Genomic DNA, 23,692 nt, shown 5'->3' on the forward strand with positions numbered 1-23,692 from the left:
CAAGATCTTTTTCCACACCATGTGAATGACTTTGCAGAATGTGAGTTAAATAAAAAACAGAGTTAAGGACAAAACAACTGTCAATGATACTTCAATAACAAAAAAAATTTAAATAATGGGTAATAATAAGAAAGAAGAAATAGCTGACCATGAGAATATTGATACTGTCATCATTTCAGAGTCTCGGAGGACTCTGAAATTCCTGAAGAATGGAAGAGCTTGCTGAAGATAATTTCTTGGCAAAAATGAAGAAGGGAGATATGCTGGAGGAGGTGAAGCTGCCTACAGGAAACTTCACATTTAAGGAACTGTTGGAAATCTTTCATGTCTTTGACATCACAAAAGCTAAAATGTTAAAAGCTGATCCTAACCTAGAAAGGAATATGACATATGTGCTATGGTGAATGCTGTGAAGTATGTAAACCTGGTGACTCACAGACCTGTACACCTGGGGCTAATAATACATTATATGTTTATTAAAAAATTTAAAAAATGTAAAAAAAAAGAAAGAAAGGAATATGGCAAATTGCCAAGGAATGGATAAAATGTTCAATCTGTAGAGTAAGTTGTATCACAAAAAGGAGTCATACCATTCCTCTTGCTTCTCTTGATAAATGGGAGAAACCACTTTAATATTCAATGTTTCTAATATTTGGAATTACAACATATTAAGTAGTAGTATTTTACTTTTTTCCACTTCTCTACACATTTATAACCAATAGTAAGACATTTTTAATGTTTTGACAAAAAAAGTTTTTAAAGTCACAAAACAATCAAAAAATTTTCTCTTGGATTCTGAGATCGATTTTTCAAAGTTTCAGCTTACACGGTCACCTTTATCTTGCATACTAATACAGTAAACTAGGAATGTTTGCACTTAGCTACAATTGAAAATTTGATATAGCTACTTTATTTTCACAAATATGATAACTACTAAAGGTATTAAATTTTCCAATCATTTCATTTCTTTTGAATGTCGTATACTTCACTGTTTTTTTATTTAAATTCAATTAGCCAACATATAGTACATCATTAGTTTTTGATATAATATTCAATGATTCATCACTTGTGTAAAATACCCAGTGCCCATCACATCACACGCCCTCCTTGATGTCCATCATGAATGACCCTGTCCCCATCTCTGGGCCTCTGGTTACTTTCGTAACCAGGGAGGTGTTTGTTTCCAGGAGTTGAGTTATATTTGGTGTGTGTCCCATTGTCATGTTTTTAATTTCACTGTTTTCAGCAAGCGTCAAACCTGTGACCAGAAAAAAAAAAATAATTATGTGCTTTAATTTGAAAAATAAACAGTTACCTCATGAATCTAATCTATTATTGCCAAAGTTTATTATTTTCTTGTCAGATTATTTTAGTTAAACAAGACCAAACTGATAAAAAAAAAAAACTATGGTGATTTCTTACACTACTGCAAGAATTTAATAGAATTCAACTGTCTATGGCCCAAAGTTACCTCTGGGTCTTTCATTGACAATTTCACCCAAGAAGCCATTGAAAAATCTGGGTATCCCCAGGGCACTTCAGATTCATGCTTGGTGTTGTAGTGCAATTATTGATATTGATTCCTTTTATTCTCAAAGTGTTCAGGTTTGGACAATAAATCATATGGCTACCCTGATTCCCATTCTATTTTATATTGCACAAGATATCATCCTTGACTTTGATTTTACTTTGTCTTTGTAACTTCTGTCCATTCCTTAGAGGCTTAGGAAAGCATAGGAGTGTGTAAAGGACAGGGAAGCATAATAGTTTCTGAATTTCTATCTTCCATGTTCTCAATCCTATGAACTCCTTCTATATAGAACAGATTTTTTTGCTGAAAAAAGTATTGCCTGAGCTTCAGGCAAAGGTTCCCAGAAATTTTTTTTTACCTATCTTGATACATTTTGACCACATATGGAGGGTGGCTGTCAGAGAGACATCTTCAAAATTAACAAACTAGATTTCCTTTATTATTGACATTAAGCAAGTGGCCGGTTAACTCACAGGTCACAATGCAAAATTTTAAAACCCTTCCTTCTTCCCAATTTGTCTTCTTGAAAGGAGAATCCAGATCCACCCAGGGGATAGGTAATGGAAAACATCTAAAGAACACCTATAAACAACAACAACAAAAAAATCAGTTACTGCTCCTTTGTACCACTGAGAGCTAATTCAAGTGCCACAGAATCAGATTAGTATCATCAAAATTCCATTCAATAATCCTTTCATTTCTTGTTTCCTTGTCCCCTTTCCCTCAAAAATTTTAAAATCTTTATTCTTCTCAAGCTTTCTCTTAACACCAGCCCACTCTAACACTGAGCAGATGATAGGCAAAAAGAGAAGCCATCAGATGAGCTAAATCCCCATTTTTCCAGACACCACATGGCTGTACTGACAGAGGTTCTGCATTGACTGTGAAAGGACTCCCATTCATTTGGGACTAGCCTTTCCAATGAGGCCCCCCACCCTTTTCCAATTTACCTATTTCTAACCTACTCTTTAAATCTTTCCCTCTTCTTTGGGCACTGCCCTGAAGTGAGTAATAATGTCTTGAAAACCCTTCCTGGTTCTGTAAATTTTTTTCTTAAGATATCAAAGATAGCTTATCTTCCATTAACATTCAAGATGCTTAAGAGAAAATCTGGAGTTTAAACTTGATTTTATTGTTCTTTGTCCTTTGGATGTCAAGCCATTTCTAACTATCTCCTTTGAGCACTGTCTTTTCATTTTTTTTTTTGTATATGTAACAGAATCATTGCAGTTTAATAATTTGCTAATTACTGATTTATTGTCTTGATTCACCTTAGATTATAAGCTTCTTTAAGATTTATAAGGTTATAGATTTTTGTTATATCCTCAGTATATACTCCATGCTGTAGACTTAAGTAAAATCTTAAGAAGTATTTTTTAAAATAATAATGTTATCAGCATGTACCCCATATTACTTCATTTGTAATACTCTTGACAGGGTCATTCTTTAGTTGTCAACTGTCAACTGACTCTTTACTTTTAAATGTATCTTGGGCTTTGAAGATAGGCAAACTAGGCTTTGAGTCTTTGGTCTGCTACTTATTCATGTGACCTTAAGAAATTTACTTATCCTCTATGAACTTCAGTTTCCTAACCTGAAATTTAGATATAATGGAACTGATACAGCAGATTGTTTTGTGCCTAAATAAAGCATCTTTTTCGGTTGCTGACTTAGAGCAGACATGTAATGAATAGTATTTGTCATTACTTGTATGTACTGTTTAGCCTCTTGGAGGTGTTTTCACTGTTAATTACATCATTCTTTTTTTTTAATATTTTATTTATTTATTTAACAGAGAAAGACACAGCAAGAGAGGGAACACAAGTAGGGGGAGTAGGAGAGGGAGGAGCAGGCTTCCTACCAAGCAGGGAGCCCAATGTGGGGCTCAGTCCCAGGACCCTGGGATCATGATCTGAGCTGAAGGCAGATGCTTAACGACTGAGCCAACCAGGCACCTCAAATTACATTATTCTTGAAACACTTCTCTCCATTAGCTCCCTGGTATCACACCTTCTTCGTTCCCCTTCCTTCTTTAATCACTTATTCTTAAACACTTGTGATAGCTCTCCTAATTTCCTGCCCCATTTATAGTGTGGATATTTAGGATTCTATCCTTTGGCTTCTTCTTTTCTTAATCTACCAATTTATTTTGGATTTTATCACCTAATCTATAGATTTTATTTTTATCGATCAAAACTTACCAGGTTTAAATTCACCTTGTACATAGTATTAGTACATAGTAATCATTAGTAAATATTTGATAATGACTGTTTAATAAAAGTATGGGTGGGCAAATTTTTAAAATCTTCAATACTGTCATCTCCCATTCAGCTCCAACCCCAAAAGCATTTTATGTCCATGTCATTCTCACAAGCACCATATATTTGACCTGTTAAAATTTACACTCAATATCAGTCTCAAACACAAAAATGCCATATATATGACTGATTGTTTTTCCTTGTGAAAAATTTCAAGACAAAAACTTAAAATTCTCATAGTCTGCTTTTTCCTTCATACCTCACTTCCAATTAGGTTGTGGCATGAAACAACTTTATTTTTTCTTAATTCCTTAACTGTTAACTGTTTCTCTTGATTCAGATGTCTCTTTTCTTAAAAATGTAAATTAGCAAAATAATACACTAAAATAATGAAAAATCTCTTCTATGACATTCTAAGTATGCTCTTTGCCTACAGAAAAGAAAAACAATTTAAAAAAAATCAAGATATTGAAGAATACTGGTACTTCAGCCAAACTTAAGGTGTTTCCAGTATCATAAGTGGATATACAATAATGGGCAAGACATGTTTTCTACCTTCAGGGAATTAAAACTCTAACAGAACAGATGCACTCATAGCTGTTAACTAAAAATGTAATGCTGTGGGGAATATGAAAGAGAAAGACATTAATTGAGCTTGTTTAGAAGCAAAATTTTAAAGAAGCAATGAGGCTGAAACTTGAGAAGTGAATTGGATTAGTTGAGTTCAAAAGGGACAGAATAACTCAGGTAACAAAACTATAAAGGGAAAAAATCACAGAGGCATGAACCACATTCAAGAAATGTTGATGATAAAATCTGGTTGGTTGGAGCATGCTATATATATTAAACAAACATACTGTGCTGGATTGTAAGGGTTTTAGCATTCTACATTTGGAAATTTGTTTTTTTTTTTCTACACTCAAATATTAAGAAAAACAACAACAAAATAATCATGAGCATTGCAGTAAGTTTACCTGATTTGTTTCTTTGTATTTTAACTAATAACATTAATTAGGGTAGTGATGTGTGACGATAAGAAGTCATATGCAGGATTGTGCCACGTACATTATGACTGAGAGTATAATTTTTCATCACAGGACAACTCTAAGGGAGAAGAGAATCCCATGATTTAATTTGTATCAATGGCCAATTAAAATATGCCTCTCACCTGGAATAAATCGTTGCTCTCTCCTTTCTGATTCTACAAGAACCAGAACACACAGGGAATAAGAAATCCCGAGGAAATAAAGTTCCATAACTTATGTTTTGTGACAGGTCTCATGGACTGATCAGTGTAATGATTGTATATACTTGGCATTTGAACCTGTGATAGTGGAATTCCCCAATAACTGCTCAAAAGGTAAAGGGCTTGGAGACCATTTATTAGGAATAGCCAAGGACTAAGGTTGTTATCCAAATTCTCCTGACCTATATCTTAACAATACCAAAAACTTTCTGTAGATCATAACACAGACCTGGGTATTATTGCAATTTTTCTTACTGTCCATATTCATCTGGGCATGATCTTGGCTTCCATTTCCATACCACATCCATGATTCCAAACATGAGTGGAATTGAACATCTGAAAAACACATGAGGAAAGTTTATAAAGATATGATTCTGATACACACATAAGCATAATATGTATGTACAGATATACTATGAATTAGCATATGTATCAGAATTTACAACCCTTTGCATTGCCTATTGAAATGATTAACCAAAGTTACATATTGAGTGAGATGACTGCTTATAATATGAGAGAAGGAAGAGAATGGGATCTGAAATGGTATGGGATTTGGATCTAGAATAATCTGAAGAAAGAAGGAAAATCATAGAGAGGAAGAAAAGTGATGAAGGGCTTACTAAAAGCACTCAAAGAAAACTACAATGTTTGGATTGCTACAGCAAGACTGTAGTCCATCTCTAGTCTGTATGTATATATATATATATATATATATATATATATATATATATATATTTTTTACAGAAACCTTAGCACCACCCTGTTTCCAGTGATTTGATTTTTCTATCAGACTCTGCTTTAAGTGGTCTAATTTTTTTTTGTAGGGAAAAAGTCAAACCCTCCCCATTATCTAGGGAACACTAGTGACACTCCAATCTTGTCTACTAGTTTGTTCAGGTTTCTGTCAGCCATTCATTTTGAATACCTTGAAATTTCTGAACACCCCATGCTACCCCTCACCAATTTTATTACAATATGCTTCCAGTCCCAGCATTGACTATTATACCCCTACCCAATCTCAACTCTTTCTTTCAACTATTGTTTCTTGAATTACATATTTATGTTTATGAGCACTCATTAAACTGAATTGTAATTTTCTGTTTACTTGTCTGTTTCTTCTATCATACCTTGAGTTACTTAAGGCAAGGGATAGTTATTATTGTTATGCATAAGACTTAATATTCTTGAAGGTCTCCCAAGTGTTGACACATAGTGTGAAGTGACTTTCTTTCTTTCTTTCTATTTTTCTTTCTTTCTTTCTTTTCTCTCTCTTCTCCTATCTCTTTCTTTCTTATGAAAGAAGATAAGAAAGGAAAAAGTGAAGAAAAGAGGGAAGAAAAATGACTAAGAAGCTATAGGATTTTGGGGAGGGGAAAGGACATGGTTCTTCTCCGAAGAAACTGGATGAACTGTCTGGCAAAGCCTAGGTTTCCACTGTGATTGTTGTGATTATCATTTATATCCAGTCTCATTTGAAAAGGAAAGTTACATGTTCATACACTCCATCTTGGTCTTCCACCCTTAAACTATCCAGACAGATTTGTCACTTTCAAAGAAATCTAATGAAAAAAACTATCTCTTTGAATAACAATGGAACTAACCCACAACATCTATTCTTTTAGTAAGGATCATAGTGTATATAAGAGCACCCTTGCATGAAAGAGAATTTTTAAGAAAAATATTTTAAAAAGAATAAGAAGAAAGAGATAGAAAGGAAAGGAAAAAACTCCCCCTTCATCCTCAAAAATGAATTTAGGAAAGAGGAAAGTGATATTTTAAAATACCCTTCTAATTACTATACTTATAGGACTCCAAAAGATATTATATATATAAAGTAAGAACAGGATGCTACAAAAACTCTCAAGAATCATGTAAGGTTTTATCAGATTAAAAATATGATTGTTGAAATAATAATCAGTAGGAAAATTCAAAAAGGAATCTTTAAAATAATACAAAGAAAAGAGACAATCTGCAAATTTTAACATTTGAAGGGAAGTCATGGAAAGAACAGGAAATAGAACTCAGAAGTAATAGAGTGTATTTTCCCTAAATTTGAAAGACATAAACTTTCAGACTGGCAAGGCTACAGAGTGCACAGCAATTAAAAAGCACTTATACCCAGAATATCCTAATATTTCAGCTCCCACAAATGACTAAAATATCTTAAAAGCTGAAGTCCAGTGTCCTGGGTGCCTCAGTTCATTAAATGTCTGCCTTCTGCTCAGGTCATCATCCCAGGGTACTGGGATGGAGCCCCTTGTTGGGCTTCCTGCTTAGTAGGGATTTTACTTTTCCCTCTCCCTCTGCCCCTCCCCACCTCCTCTGTGCTCTCTCTTTTCTCTCTCTCTCAAATAAATAAAAAACATATATTTTTAAAATATTTTATTTATTTATTTGACAGACAGAGATCACAAGTAGGCAGAGGGGCAGGCAAAGAGAGAGGGGGAAGCAGGCTCTTTGCTCAGCAGAGAGCCCGATGTGAGGCTCGATGACCCAGGATCATGGCCTGAGCTGAAGACAGAGGCTTTAACCCACTGAGCCATCCAGGCGCCCCAATAAAAAAAAAATCTTAAAAAAAAAAAAAGCTAAAGTCAGATCATTTTTATGGGATGAAATCACCCTGGAAACAGACTTCTTAATAACATTGTTTGCTAGAAACAGTGAGAGAACTCTCAATACTTGCTAAGAAATTAATTTTTAACCTTTGAATTTATACCTAGCCAAAATAAAGACCTTTTCAGACATACAAGAAGACAGAACATTTATCTCCCACATATTTAGCAAAACTCCATTATAGATGAACTTCATTAAAATGAGAGTGTAAAATGTGAGTGTAAAAGAAGAAAGAAAGAAGAAATTAAAAAACAAACTGATGTAAGGTGGTATCTCAATGTGGTTTTGATTTGAATCTCCTTAATGGCTAATGATGATGAACAACAAGTGTTGCAGAGGATGTGGAGAAAGGAAAACACTCTTACACTGTTGGTGGGAACGCAAGTTGGTGCAGCCACTTTGGAAAACAGTGTGGAGATTCCTTAGGAAATTAAAAATAGAGAGAGCTACCCTATGACCCTGCAATTGCACCACTGGGTATTTACCCCAAAGATACAGATGGAGTGAAAAGAAGGGCCATATGCATCCCAATGTTCACAGCAGCAATGGCCACAGTTGTCAAACTGTGGAAAGAACCAAGATGCCCTTCAGTGGTCGAATGGATAAAGAAGATAAGGTCCATACATACAATGGAGTATTATGCTTCCATCAGAAAGGATGAATACCCAACTTTTGTATCAACATGGAAGGGAACTGGAAGAGATTATGCTGAGTGAAATAAGTCAGAGAGAGTCAATTATCATATGCTTTCACTTACTTGTGGAGAATAAGGAATAATACGGAAGACATTGGAGATGGAGAGAAGTGGGTTGGGGGAAATCGGAGGGGGAGACAAACCATGAGAGACTGTGGACTGAGAAACAAACTGAGGGTTTTGGAGAGGAGGGGAGTGGGGGGTTGAGTGAGCCTGGTGATGGGTATCATGGAGGGCACGTAAAAAAAAAACCTGAATCTAATTGAGGAAAGATAGAGGAAAAAAGAGAGAGAGATTAGTTTGATAAAATAATATTAAAACATAACATAAAGAAACTCAGTCAAAAAAGAAAAAAAGTGCTTTTTTAATACAAGAATTTGTAAATTATTACTGTATTTCCATGTTTTCTTTATTTCAGATATATTTCAAGATTTCAAACCCAGTAAAATGTCTAGGAAAAAATGGAGAACCTGGTCAGGGATGAGACTAGATGAAATAAGAGACCATTTCACTCACCTTTTTCCTTCTTCATTAACTCTTCACAGTATTCTGAGGTAAAGTTTGTCAGCTCTTTTAATGTGTTTTGTGTCATATTTTCAAAACTGATAAGCTCATTTGAGATATTATTATACATATTCATGCATAGCGTTAAATTTTCTTCCAACTGTTGTATTTTGCTTTGTTCAATATCGTTTGTTGTTCTGTTGTTGAAAATGAGTTTCCAATAATCTATAATTAATATCAGGAGATTAATGACTTTAAAATAGTCAAAGTTTTCCAATAAATTATATTATCACAATTATTACTTAATAATTTAATGGAATACTCATATTAAAATGAAACTTACATATGTAAAAAATACTAACTGTATGTACTTCTAAGATTGAAATTTATTTGAGATAAAAAGATATGTTACACAATAGAGAACTAGTTCCTTGTTGAAGAAAATGCCCCAACATGTTTAAAAATAAAAAAAAAAAAGAACAAGAAACATCCATGTGAAGCAGGGATCTCAAAATAAAAGATGATGAAGTTCAGTAGTTAGCTTATAGATAATTCACACCTGTGAAGTTAGGAGGTACTATAACATACTGGTGAGCCTATGTGTTGTAATTTTTGAGTTTCTTGGACAGATATAACCATAATTTAAGGATGTGCAATTGGTAAATGGCAACTTCAGGATTAAAAAAACAAACAAACAAAAAAAAAAACAGAACATGGGGATCATGTCTCTAAGAGCATCAGGAGACTCAGAAAACTTCATAACTGCTTTATTTTGTGGATTGTTAAAACATATTTTGGTTTTTTTAAATAGGCTGGAGTTAGTTTACCTGAGAACCGTGCAACTTAATAGAATATTTAATTTTTAATTTAAGTTTTATGAGGATTAAATTAGATAAAATCACAAAGGATGGGTGCTCAAGAAAAGTTAACAATTATAATATTCCTTCTATTTCCTCAGAATGCCTTTGTACTCACTGTTGTAGGAGGGAAGAGAAGGGAAAAGAGAATCACCCACTAGCATCCAGGGTTGAGAAGAGATGCTCCCAAAATATGGAGTTCTTAAAAGAGTCTTTTAATTATCAAATAAGTAACTGATATTTAAAGAAAAAAAATCATTATAGGGCCTGGGAAACGCAGTAGAAGAATAGAAGACACAACCAATGTAGCAAAGCAGAGAAACATAAAGACATAAGGCAAAGGGCCATTAAAACCATAAAGTATAAATGGAATACTATGCAGCCATCAAAAGAAATGAAATCTTGCCATTTGTAATGACGTGGATGGAACTAGAGGGTATTATGCTGAGCGAAATGGGTCAATCAGAGAAAGACAATTGTCATATGGTCTCCCTGATATGAGGAATTTGAGAGGCAGGGTGGGGGCTTGGAGGGTAGGGAAGGAAAAAATGAGACAAGATGGGATTGAGAGGGAGACAAACCATAAGAAGCTCTTAATCTCATAAAACAAACTGAGGGTTGCTGGGGGGTGTGGAGGTAGGGAAAGTGTGGTTGGGTTATGGACATTGGGGAGGAAATGTGTAAGCCTGATAATTCATGGAACTGTACCCCTGGGACAAATAATACATTATATGGTAATAAAAATAATTAATTAAAAAATAAAATAAAAACCATAAAGTATAAAATGAAATGATAGATGTATAATCAAATACTCCCCCTGATCACTTACAGACCATACAGAATTGGAGAAGTATTCTGGGTTCTCTCACCTGGAAATTGAGTGTAAACATGATTATAGGACATGATTTGGGTAAAGACTGAATGAGATCATGACCCTTATGTGTTGCAATTTGAGTTTCTTGGACAGATATAACCATAATTTATATGTGAAGAGCTTGGGAAAACATTAGTACTCAAAAATGATAAGTAATATAATGTTATAAGAGTATTTAAATTATTAAATAAAATATTGATATAAATGATATCTACTCTATGACTCCAGAGATATTAATGCTGTTTTTATATTTTAATAGCCTTTAACTCCTGTTGACAGATACCAATTGCTTTTAGTTCCTTCTCTTTCTCTGTATTTTGAAGTTTTGGCAATTTATATGCATTATATCTTTATTGAGAAAATATATTTTTAAGCACTTGTGATTCCCTTTTTTCTTATTTGTGGAACAAACTGCTAATAAGGGTGGATTGGGAGTTTTCCTTTTCTTATAAAGATACTTCAGCTTTGATATTCAAAAGCCTACTCATTTCTTTTTATTCACCTATTTGTTCCTGAATTCACTCATTTATTCATTTATTACATTCATTCAGTCAAAGAATACCAAGCATGAATAAGCCATAGTCTGTGCTCTTATGAAGCCTGCATTATATTGGAGGAAAAAACCCTAACCACCAATTATTGCTATTGTCAAGAACAGTTATAGAAGTTTTAGGAAAAAAATAATCATCTGGGAGAAATTATCTTTCAAAAGACAGCACCATGAAACCAGCTCATACTCAGCTGAAATTGGTGTGATTCCTAGGACAAAATAACTGGCTATTAATGGAGGAATTAGAGAAAACATCAAGTATGATAATGCCATTTTGAAGTATGTTTGCAATTAGAATGAATTAGACAAGAAGAAAATGCATGAAGAATGGAGAATTTGCTTTAGACATATGAAATCATCATGCAAACTCTCAGTCTATAATTAATTGTATTTTTGTTGTATTGATTTCATCATTTCTAGAAAAATGGGTTTACATTACAATCTTTAGTCTTAGTTGTCACTGAAGGAATTTGTCATTAAAATATCCTTAATGATATGGTCCTACAGTAATGACACATATTTTCTCCTCTACTAATCTGGAAATATTATATGGATATGTCTTGGGACTTGGATTTATTTGCAACGTGCCTGATAAAACCAATCCACAGGCTCAGAGAAAAGTGGAAACTTACACCTCAGGCCCAGTGTCCCCAGTCCAGCCAGCACCACCAGGTTCATAGTCAACGAAATGAAAGCAACAGTGCACCACACTTTTGACTGAGTGCTATGTCCTGTGAAGAAGCACCAATTTAGAAAAATGACATGAAGCAACACGTTTTATGTTGTTTCCTTTTTCCATAAACCTGTCCAACACACCTGCCCCTTATGTATAGGACTATTGGAATGTTTTTAATGAAAATAATTGCTTGCAAAATCAAGCAAAGTCCTCATTAAATACATCTTTACATTCACAATTAACACTGAAAACACATAATTCTAAGTAAATGTGATCATAGGACATATTTTGGATACTTTCATTGACACTCTCTTGTTCATCTTTTAGCATTGTTTTTTCCCCTCCCACCTTCCGCATCTTGCCGTTTCCTCATCCTTCCCATCTCCAGGAAATCAGTGTTGGCCACCTGATGGTTGTTCTTTCCTAATTTTTCTATGCTAATATTGAGATCTATAATTTAATATGATTTACAATCCATTCTGATGATTGTCCTTTCAGGTTTTCTCTTTAATATATTATTAGGAAATCATCTACTTCCTTTAGACTATCAAATTTATTGCCATGAAGTTACAGAGGTTGGAGCTTTACACATATTTATTCTCTCCCATTTTATTTATTTATTTATTTATTTATTTATTTATTAAATGAGCGGAAGTGGATATGAGATTTCTGGGGTGTGCTCCATTTTTTTTTTAAGATTTTATTTATTTATTTGACAGACATCACAAGTAAACAGAGTTGCAGGAGGTGGGGGATGGGTGGGATGAGGCTCCCTGCTGAGCAAAGGGCCTGATGTGGGGCTAGATCCCAGGGTCCTGGGATCATGACCTGAGCCAAAGACAGAGGCCTTAACCTGAGCCACCCAGCCTCCCCTATTCTCTCCCATTTTAGTTACTTATTTAAACATATTCCTTTTTTAAAAAGATTTATTTATTGTTTTAGAGTAGAGAGAGAACATGGGGAAAGGGAGACAGAGAGAGAAAGAATCACAAGCAGACTCCCCACTGAGTGGGGAGCCCAACATGAGACTTGAACCTAGGACCCTGAGATCACAATCTGAGCTGAAACCAAGAGTCAGATGCTTAACCAACCGAGCCAACCAGGTGTCCTTAACTTGATATCTGATACCTTTGCTTTCTCCATTTTTCCTTAATTTGGCTATTAGGTTTTTTTTTAAAATAAAACCAGTCTCAGATTAACTTTTCTCTTCAAAACCTTCCTATTTATTGATTTAAGCTTTTAAATTTATCAATTCTCTTAAATTCTTTTGTGATTTTATTATTTTTACGTTAAGATGGGTTATTATATTCTTTCTCCTTTGATTATGAAAAATTGGGATGAAAGTTTTTTTTTTTAAGATTTTATTTACTTATTTGACAGACAAGTAGGCAGAGAGACAGGCAGAGACAGAAAGAGGAGGAAGCAGGCTCCCCCTGAGCAGAGAGCCCGATGCGGGGCTCGATCCCAGGACCCTGGGATCATGACCTGAGCTGAAGGCAGAGGCTTTAACCCACTGATCCACCCAGGCGTCCCTGGGATGAAAGTTTTAGCTGTTTCCAAAAGGACATGTTTTCCTTTGCATTATATTCTTAATATCTGTAATTTTGGAATAGCTAAATTTAGACTCTCCAACCTAGACTTTTATAGTACTTTTATTCCCTTTCCTCCTCTCTCCTAATGCTGGGTTTTACTGTGACAGTTTAGTAAAATTTGTCCTAGACTACTATTGACTTTCTCTTGCAGTGTATCTATTTTATAGCAAAAATGATTTAGCACTTTCATTATCACAATTACCATTATATTTATTCCATCATCAGCTATTACTTTTTGACTCACCTCTAAATTTTCCCTTACGTTGAGGTCTGATTAATTCCTTGTATGTCTGGAAATTTTCTTGAGTATTTTTCTTAGATGGAGTACATGGTAAATTTTTATTTTGTTGGGATGGGTGATTTATATCTTTTCTGAATTAAAGATGGGAAAATGGCAGTTTTTCCCCCCTCCATATATATCCAGTACTAGAGGATATCTAATTATTCTTTATTTATTTCCTTTTTTATATATGTCCTTTTTCCTCTTTATGAAATCTTTTTTACATATTAGATTACTTGGATATGTTATCCAAACCTATTATGATTTTTATTACCTTTATAACTTTGAATAATTTCTTCTGTCTGATCTTCTAGAATATTCTGCTGGGTCTTAATGATCTTTGCTCTTTCTTTTAACTCATCTGCTGAAGTTATTGCTGTCAAAGTCATGTTTCAATTAAAAATTTTTTGATTCCATAATTTAATGTCTTAAAAAAATCTTATTATGCTGGTTGTTTAATTTGGTTATCTGTCCCTTTCAGGCATTCAATTTTACTGACAGTTACCTATTTGGGACTTTTGTGTTTTTTCTCCTTTGGCCTCTGGATCCCCTAAAATCAATAGCTATCTTTGTTTTCCCTTAGTTTTATTTACTCTGGAGTTTGAGATCAAGATTTGGGATACTTTGAGAAGCATCACACCTATGTGTAATGGAAAGCACAGTTGTTTCTTCCACTATATGTCAATGGCATGCCAGGTGACAAGCTGTTAATTAATTCTATGTTCCATAAAAAGGGACAAACTTGGTCCAGTGTCTTCTTGGATACAAAGTCTAGTACTTTCTCTGATTTAGAATTACAGAAGACCTTTTTTGCCTGTCTGTTCAGTTTGCAAATGAATGGTCTGAGACCAGAAAGATAAGCAAGCAAGTCCTTGTAGGACCACACAAGAAGGTTGGTATAATATTTCTGCTATGGAGTTCAATAATCTCAAGAGATTAGGACCTTTCCAAGGATGAAAGAGGCTTAAATCTTCTCCTAAGCTCTTCTTATCCTTTTTTTCCCTGTGAATCTCCATGTTCTTAAGTAACACAGAGGCAAACAAGTCATCACCTCTTCTCTTCATTGGAACCCCAATAAGAGTTTTGTTATAGACATACTTCCTATGTCTTTCCTATTTCTTCTAGTTTCTTTTAGGAGAGGCACTTACTGGTAGGAAATGGGAAGGAAGGGCAGAATAAAATTGCATTTGGGCTGACTGAAATGTTGATTAAAAATCAGTCTGGAATTAATCTTAGAGATATAGCTCATTCCTTTACCTTCTTTCTCCCTAAAAATTCTGATAAGATAAAAATAGAGAATAAAAAATGTATAGATTCAAAATAATGAGAAAGGAAACTACATATATGGCATTTGGAAGGTAGAGAACAAAAGTTGCTAGTAACTTCGTGGGCCTTGGAAAAGTGAACCAAAGTCAAAATTCTCATTTAAAGATCCCAAAAGTTGCATTTTGGTGGCTCAGTTAGTTAAGCATTTACCTTCAGCTCAGGTCATGATCTCAGGGTCCTGGGATCAAGTCCTGCATTGGGGTCTTGCTCAGTGTGGAGTCTGTTTCTCCCTCTCCCTCTTCCCCTCCTTGCACACTCTCTCTCTTGCACTTGCTCACTCTGTTTCTTGAATAAGTAAATAAAATCCTTTTTTTAATGTTTCACTCATTTCATTTGTTTTTTATTATGCTCAGTTAACCAACACAAATATTCTGTCTCTCAAATAAATAAATGAAAATTTAAAAAAAACTCAAAAGTTTTGTAAGTTGGTGATAACCTCCTACTTTATCATCTCAAGTGGAGGTGTGGGGAAGCCTGAAAACTGAGAAAGTAGCTGAAAATTTACATATGATTCAGATAGACTCTTAACCCCATATCTTCTCCCTGATTTCATACAATGAGTTACCCTCTGTGAGATAATAGGATATATATCTATACTGTATCTGTATCTATATGACTATCTATCTGCTCTGCTTCCTGTCACAGAGCTTCCAAAACCTTGATATTTTTTTAAGTGGTAAGAACACTAGGAGCATCTCTTCTTCTAATATTTGATTCTTTTTTTTTAAGATTTTATTTATTTATTTGACAGATCACAAGTAGGCAGAGAAGCAGGCAGAGAGAGAGAGAGAGAGAGGAAGAAGCAGACTCCCCATGGAGCTGGGAGCCCGATGCGGGGCTCGATCCTAGGACCCTGAGATCATGACCTGAGCCGAAGGCAGAGGCCCTAACCCACTGAGCCACCCAGGCGCCCCTAATATTTGATTCTTAACCCTGCTCCTCACACAAGGATCCTAAACCCTTATACAATCCTAAGTGATAAGGAGCATCTTTGCTCTTATTATTTTTTTTAAGATTTATTTATTTATGAGAGAGAGAAAGAGAATGCACACAAGAGTGGTGGGAGGGGTAAGAGAGAGAGAATCTTTAAGCAGACTCCCCACTGAGGGTGGATCCTGGGAAGGGGCTTGATTCTAGGACCCTGAAATCATGATCTGAGCTGAAACCAAGAGTCTGACACTGCACCAACTGAGCCACCCAGGTGCCCCAGGAGCATCTTTTGTTCTAATGAAGTGAGTCTGAGTGGGCATGTGGATGGGCTCCTGGGTGAGAGATGGTCACGAGAAAGACCAAGCCATGACAAGAAGCTTGGAATTTTCACACCCCCACCACCCCCACTTCTCTTGAGCAGGGAAAAAGTCTGAAAATGGAATCATTAACTCCATCAATCATGCCTATGTAAGGAAACCGCCATAAAAATCCCAAAAGTATGAGGTTCAGAGAGCTTCCAGGCTGGTGAACATAATATCAGGAGGGTGACCCACCCCTGCTTAGGACCCTCCCAAATCTCACCTTATGTATCCTTTATCTGGCTGCTTATCTCTATCCTTTATCATATTCTTTAATAAAGTGGTAAATGTTAAATGGTTCTCTGAGTTTTATGACCTGCTGGGGCAAATTAAGAGTACCTCAAGAGGGGATTATGGGAAACTCTGTTTTATAGCCAAATCTGAATGAAGTTGTAGGTAATCTGGGGACATACTTCTTGCAATTGTCATTTTAAATAGGGGGTGGGGCACCTGGGTGGCTCAGTAGGTTGAGGCCTCCTTTGGCTCTGGTCCGTAATCCCGGGGTCCTGAGATTGAGCCCCCCCCGGCAAGCTCTCTGCTCAGCGGGGAGCCTGCTACCCCCTCCCCCAGCCTGCCTCTCTGCTTACTTGTGATCTCTGTCAAATAAATAAACTAAATTATTTAAAAAAAAATAAGTAGGGTGGGAGCAGTCTTTTGAGACTGAGACTTTACCCTGTAGATCTTGACACTATCTCCAGGTAGACAGTAATAGAACTGAGCTGAATTGTAGGACATGGCAGCTGCTGTCACAGAGAAGTGCTTGATGTGGGAAAAAAGTCCATGCATTTGATGACAGAAGTATCAAAATTGAACTGTTCTGTGTGAATAGTAAAGGAGAAATCGCAGGGAAAAAACTCACAGTAGAGAAGAAATTTCTTTTTCTTTTTTTTCTTTTTTCCCACAACAAGTGGAAACTAAGGTTTCCCTTAATACCCTCTCATAGTCATTCTGAGAGAAAACTGTCTGGGACAGAGTATTGGAGGAATCCTCTCCAGAGCAACTAACTGACCTAAGAGGGGAAATTCAAACAAACAAACACATACAAATATTGACAATTGGGTTTCTCAGAGAATCACCCAAGTACATGAAGGATACACATATACCCTCATATAAAAATGAGATCCCTCTCAATTAATTTGGCATCACACTCTTTTTAAAAAATATATATTTTATTTATTTATTTGACAGAGAGAGAGAGAGCACAAGTAGGGGGAGTGGAAGAGGGAAAAACAGAATCCCTGCTGAACAGGGACCCCAATATGGGGCTCGATCCCTGGACCCTGAGATCATGACCTGAGCCGAAGGCAGATGTTTAACCGACTAAGCCACCCAGGTGCCTTTGGCATCTCACTCTTAAATGATTACAGGCAACCAAATATCACCAGATATTCGAAGAAAGCTGCCAACATGAAAGACTGAGGGAAAAAAAAAAAAGACCGAGAAAAAAAAAAAAAAAAGACAAAATGAAAGCAGAGATAACACAGTGAGAACACTTAAAAAGTTCTGTAAATAAACTAAGATCTTTTACATTTCTACTGGAAATGTAAAAATGGAAAATAATTTTCACAGTTTCTTGTAAAGTAAATATACCCATCTAACCCAGAATTCTACTCCTATGTATTTACCTGATAAGATTTTTTTTTTTTTTTTAATTTTAGGGATGCCTGGGTGGCTCAATGGGTTAAGCTTCTGCCTTTGGCTTAGGTCATGATCTCAGGGTCCTACGATCAAGACCCAAATTGGGCTTTCTGCCTAGCAGGGAACCTGCTTCCCCCCTCTCTCTCTGCCTGTCTCTACCTCCTTGCAATCTCTCTCTCTATGTCAAATAAATAAATAAAATCTTTAAAACAAAAAAAAAAAGATTTTTTTATTTTAAAGTAGGTTCCACACAACCCTGAAACCAAGACCTGAGCTCAGATAAGGAGTTGGACATTCAACAAACTGAGCCATCCAGGCACCATTGACTATTTACACTAGTCCCAATCTGGAAGCCACTGAAATGTCCATCTACAAATGAATGGGTAAACATTTTGTGTATTCATACTATGGAATACTATTCAGCAATGAAAAGGAATTAACTATTGAAAACATACAATATGAATTAATCTTAATAACATTATGCTTAATAAAAGAAGCCAGTCATAGAAGACTGCATGTTATTTGAATCCATTTATATAAGATCTGAGAACAGACAGAATAATGTAGGGTGACAGAAAGTAGATCAGTGATTACCTCAGTCTAAAATTGGTGGTGGGGATAACTTAGAGGGGAAATTTTTTTGTATTTTGTTTTTACTTTTTGGGAACACTGATTAAGAAATTTTATTATAGAAAATGAATGCATCCAATATCCCCAAATACATTTGTAACAACAGACACACAGGAAACATGATAATATTTGCTACATCATAGCCTTATTCTTTCCAAAGGATAAAACATTATGCAAAAACAGGGAGTGAAGGTTGAAAGAGAGAGGTGGTTAGAGAAAGCAGGTACTGTCCTTTTGATTAAAAGACACAAAATACTTTTTGGGGTGACAAAAATATTGTGTATCTTGATTTTGGTTACAGAGGTTTATATTTGTTAAGTACAATAAACTATGCAATTAAGGTTAAGGGTGTATTCTTTTGTATTTAAATTGTACTTCAATAAAGTTGACTTGAAATGAAATTTTTCAAAAGTAAGATACAATTTTGTATCTATGTCTGAAACTGGAATGTTATATTAGAAGACTCGAGGGGAAAAAAAAGAGTTCATTGAAAATGAAATGATACAAGGAACATGTTTGTACTACGTAAATTAAAATATACTTTTAAAAAATCATCCATGAGGGTAACTGGGTGGCTTAGTTGGTTAAGCGTCTGCCTTTGGTTCAGGTCATAATCCCAGCGTCCTGGGATTGAGTCCCACATTGCAGGGTTGTAAGGAGGGAAGGTCCCTGCTCAATGGGGAGCTGTTTCTCCCTCTACCTTTTCTCCCTGCTCATAATCTCTCTCTCTCTCTCTGACAAATAAAGAATATTAAAAAGAAAAGAAAAGAAAAGAAAACCATCCATGAAATTGAACAGAGGGATGAAATGATGAAAAATGGGAGGAAATACGGAGCCCCTACGTGATACAGACGATTAAGCAACCTACTCTTCATTTTGCCTCAGGTAGTAATATGAGGGGCCTGAGATAAAGGCCCGTACTGGACTCCATTTTCAGCATGGAGTCTGCTGATGTTTCTCTCTCCCTCTGCCCCACATTTCTCTCTCTCTCTCTCTCTCTCTCTCTCTCTTTCCAAAATAGAGAAATCTTTAATAAAGAAAAGGAAAGTGGAAGGAAATAATATTGTAAAATAGGAAAAATCTAGAAAAAGACAAAAACACTGGGGATGGATGAAGAAAATAAAAAGAAGATGTTTTCCCATAAGTAAAGGATATGACTTTTTATCACCTTTTGTTTATCCTCCTTATTTCCCTTCTCAAAAGTTTTCCATCTTTATTTTTAAAAATAATCTCTAATTGTTATGTTCTGGTGTCTCCCAAATGCTCTTCTTAACTTTCTCCAGTAGCTACATTTATTCACATAGGGCTTACCTGCCACAGCTCTGCTCTCTGCCATCTCAGGTATGCTCTCAACTCCCCCTGCTCTATTTTCAGTTTCACCATCCATTTCCATTTCAGGAACTTTATGATTGTCTTAAAAAAAAAAAAAAAGTGTTTTTTAAAAAAGGTCAGTTTTCTCTATTCTTTACTTTCTATCTAGATAATACCAGTGTTCCTGGCCTGATGCTGATTCTGATGGTAGATATTTTAAATAGACAAACCCTGGGGCACCCGGGTGGGTCAGGTGGTTGGTTAAGTGTTGGACTCTTGATTTCGATTGAGGTCATGATCTCAGGATGGTGAGATCAGTCCCCCTGTGGGGCTCTTTGCTGGGCACAGAGCTTACTTAAGATTCTCTCTCTCCCTTTCCCCTCCACCTCCATGCTCACATGCTTTCTCTCTCTCCCTCCCTCTCTCATAAGTTAATTAATTAATTAATTAATTAATTAACAAACACTGTGTGATCTTTTACTAAAATAAAATTCAAAAACCTACCCTACTGTATAAAAAAAGATTAAATTGTCTTATAAGGAAACATGTATTGGAGAATATATAACAGAATGTAAATTGGATCTCCCAGTTTATAAGCACTCTAAGTCAGTTGCCCATGGATGGCAAGTATGTAATACTTCTCCCCAGTACATACAATGCCTTTGTCAATATTGTAGACACAGAGAAGAGGACCCTATTTAGGGGAACTGGTCCCTAAAACATTATCCACTAACCTGATGCCTCAAATTATATAACCAGAGACATGTTACTAGAAGTGATTTTTCTTCCTCATTTGAATATAAAATACTTTGGGGTAAATTTATAAAGTAAAAATTCCATATGTTGGGGCGCCTGGGTGGCTCAGTGGGGTAAGCCTCTGCCTTCAGCTCAGGTCATGATCTCAGGGTCTTGGGATCGAGCCCCACATCAGGCTCTCTGCTCAGTGGAGAGCCTGCTTCCCCGCCCTCTCTCTGCCTGCCTCTCTGCCTACTTGTGATCTCTGTCTGTCAAATACATAAATAAAATCTTTAAAAAAAATTCCATATGTATGTGTACACATATGTATGTGTACATTCCATATGTATTGTATGTATTCCATACATACACATACATACATATGTGTGTACATATATATACACATACGTACATATATATAGATAGATGATATAATTTTATAATAAGATCAAAAAGACTGAAAACAAATACAAAGGAATAAAAATAATATAGATAATAAAATATAAATAACAAAACATAATCCCAGGGATGGCACAAGAAACCATGTATCCTATAGCAATACAAAAATTTCAATAAATATAATTTTGATGTTCCCCCAAATCATCTTCTTACTGTTTCACTGTTACTTCTAACTTTCTAGGAATTGAATTCCTGAATAAAACAGACTGGAATTATATGGCCTGGAATGATATTATATAGAGATAAGACACCTTCAGTCTTGCTCCTTCACAGAAAGAAGCAAATGTTTAGCACACCATGACTGACTAGGATCCCAGGTTCCTTTAAATCTCATAGCATATGTCTATATTATATCTTTCAGCAGTTAAATAAAAATCCTAGATATTTATGTTCATACTATTACTGTTTTTACTTCCCATAATAGCTTGTATGTGAGATCATCCAAAATGTCTAAAAAACATAAGAAATGTTATTTTCGTGACACCAGAGATCTGGATTTCCAGAGGCTTAAACCACCATGTTTGTTTTGTTTTGTTTTCCACAAATTATGATTTTACAAGCTAAATAAGACAGACAACACTAAGCTCTGGCATAGCAACTTCCCTATGGACTGGCACTCTGTCATCAAAATCATCAGCCTTTTGAGTTGAAGGCGAGGAGAACTCACCAGTGTAGTTAAATAGCTCTCTTTTCTGGTATGTCTGATCCTACATGGAGGCTTTTACCTGCTCTCTTGAGACTGTAGCTCTCCTGGGATGTCTTCACCTGGGAAGCATTTGGAAATTTGAGAGTAGCATAAGTCACTTCTTCAGGCATACTGAACAAATACAGCACTGTTGGTCACTGGGTGTGGTGCATGTCTCACCGAACTTCACAGAAGCTGCTCCTGTGGCATGATCTATGCATGTGATGACTAAGTTCAATGATCTACCTTTGTAAAAACCAAGCAAAAATATAGTGTCAGAAAACAGAACTGATCCACTGAGAATTTCAGAATTGCTTTATTCACACCTCCACACACATCTCTTATCTTTCTTTTCTTAACTTCCTCCAGTAAACACCAGGTTGAAGAAATGGTCCTGAAAGAAAAATGTGGGTTTTAAATATAAACATTCTTTTTTTTTTTAATTTGTGGAAAATAGCAGTGACCTCCCAACTTAAGAAGGCTCTGTGGAAAAAATACAAATAAAAGTATCACCATTTCTGCATACATAAAGTTGTTAATCAGCATGTGCCTGTGAGAACAGTGTTGTAATAAAAAACACTTAACTCACTACTAACTCCCAGAAAACCACAACTGAGTTAGTTCTCACCAAAATATTGTTCCCTTTCTTTTTCCTTCCTATTTTTGTGGGTTGAAAAAAGTCTTTAGAAGTTAAAAGAAGAATACTGGGGCACCTGGGTGGCACAGTCAGTATCGTGAGATCAAGCCCAGTATCTGGCTCCCTGCTCAGCTGTTGTATGTTGGGGGTGGGATGTCTGCTTGGGATTCTCTCCCCCTGCCCCTCCCCCCACTCTGTGTCTTTCTAAGATAGATAAATAAATTTTTTAAAAAAGGAAAAATATTAATAGAGCAATACAAAACCGAAGAGTGATAATCGGAGAAAGAGCAGGAAAAGCTACATTTGAGCTACATTAAATAGAGATTTTTCCCCCTCCTCACCCCTACCCTCCACACAGAACAGCCCCTGAAAAGAAGGGAGATGTATTTTAGAAGTGGAAGTTCTTTATTTAGAGTATATCTGTCAGGTTAGGATCTGAACTCTAAGAAATTGAATTTGGGAGGAACGTAGGGTGTATGTATGCATTAATCTGTTCTACAGACTGAGGAGTTATAAAGTTCAGGGAGCTCAAGTGCCTTGGTCATAGTCCAGCAAAGATTAGTCCATAGAGAACATACTCTGCATCCTGAATATCTAGCATAGTGGCAAATGTGTACCACATATTTAGTTAGTATCTTTAAATGCGTAAGTTACTAACTCATTCAGAAATAATCATAGTATTGCTCAGTGAAAAGCACCTGTTAAATACTATTATTAATAAGAACACCTTTATTGACATTTAAGAACGACTGGGACATTGTGCAGTAGGTACAGAGTCTAGAAAAAAATGGGGTTAAATCACAATATTACAAAGGTAAAAATCAAGAATATTTAATGTGGTATTGAAAAAGACAGTATACATATTTTTTTAGGAAAACCATGTTCTGATACATAAACCTTGAAGAGATGAGAAAGACTAAAGACTTCCACCATGAAGCTTAGAATTTTCACTGATTTTAATTGCTCTGGAGTAACAGATATTTCTCCTATCCTCATAAACGTGGTTTTATTAGTAAGGAACTCCCTGGTGGGGGGTGGGGGGCAGAATCATTCACTCTTCTAATCTTCCTTCTGAAACCTTAAGTAGTAATGTATCTCCTAAATCTTCAAGGCTCAGATTTCTTCTCACATGTTATTTTCACCCCACCCCAGTCTGATCATAATATACCTTGTCTCCATAAATATAAGTGCAGTACAATTCATTTCATAGATGGATTCTGCCTATTTGAAAAATAAAATGAATATTTTTGCTTGGAAGTTCAGGAACATTAACTTATTTATGTATTCATTTCTTTATTCAACAAATT

The 23,692-nt window shown here is 35.6% G+C and overlaps 2 protein-coding genes across 7 annotated transcripts in view; one reads left to right on the forward strand and one right to left on the reverse strand.

Moving 5' to 3' along the window:
* Positions 1 to 842: 842 nt before the first annotated feature.
* Positions 843 to 22,020, reverse strand: LOC125106781 (C-type lectin domain family 12 member B-like). 3 transcript variants are annotated; one of them, XM_047741328.1, is made up of 8 exons: positions 21,789 to 22,009; positions 19,870 to 19,971; positions 11,760 to 11,858; positions 8,859 to 9,071; positions 5,265 to 5,371; positions 2,005 to 2,113; positions 1,133 to 1,258; positions 843 to 1,099 (listed from the first exon to the last, which is right to left on the reverse strand). In XM_047741328.1, exons 1-8 carry the CDS (start codon positions 21,877 to 21,879, stop codon positions 1,095 to 1,097), a joined length of 852 nt encoding a protein of 283 aa, XP_047597284.1. In that variant the 5' UTR covers positions 21,880 to 22,009; the 3' UTR covers positions 843 to 1,094. The 3 variants fall into 3 exon arrangements, 2 of the variants coding, with proteins under 2 accessions (XP_047597284.1, XP_047597285.1); XM_047741329.1 differs by lacking the exon at positions 8,859 to 9,071 and having other exon boundaries at positions 21,789 to 22,020; XR_007129427.1 differs by lacking the exon at positions 843 to 1,099 and having other exon boundaries at positions 1,890 to 2,113; positions 21,789 to 22,011.
* The window catches only part of LOC125106782 (C-type lectin domain family 2 member F-like), a 42,947-nt gene continuing 38,564 nt past the window's right edge, over positions 19,310 to 23,692 (forward strand). For all 4 annotated transcript variants that reach the window (XM_047741332.1, XM_047741330.1, XM_047741333.1 and 1 more), the window contains exon 1: positions 19,310 to 19,443. The gene's annotated coding sequence lies outside the window, so the exon portion shown is untranslated. The remainder of the gene's footprint in view (positions 19,444 to 23,692) is intronic.

Source organism: Lutra lutra, chromosome 8 (assembly GCF_902655055.1).
Source record: "Lutra lutra chromosome 8, mLutLut1.2, whole genome shotgun sequence".
In the NCBI taxonomy this organism is placed as follows: Eukaryota; Metazoa; Chordata; class Mammalia; order Carnivora; family Mustelidae; genus Lutra; species Lutra lutra.

Coding starts and splice junctions, on each gene's coding strand:
- LOC125106781 (XM_047741328.1), bottom strand. CDS start 21,879: ATGCCTGAAGAAGTGACTTATGCTACTCTCAAATTTCCAAATGCTTCC. Junction 19,972..21,788: donor CTACAGTCTCAAGAGAGCAG/GTAAAAGCCTCC, acceptor TTTTTTTTTAAG/ACAATCATAAAGTTCCTGAA. Junction 9,072..11,759: donor GGGGACACTGGGCCTGAGGT/GTAAGTTTCCAC, acceptor TATTAATTATAG/ATTATTGGAAACTCATTTTC.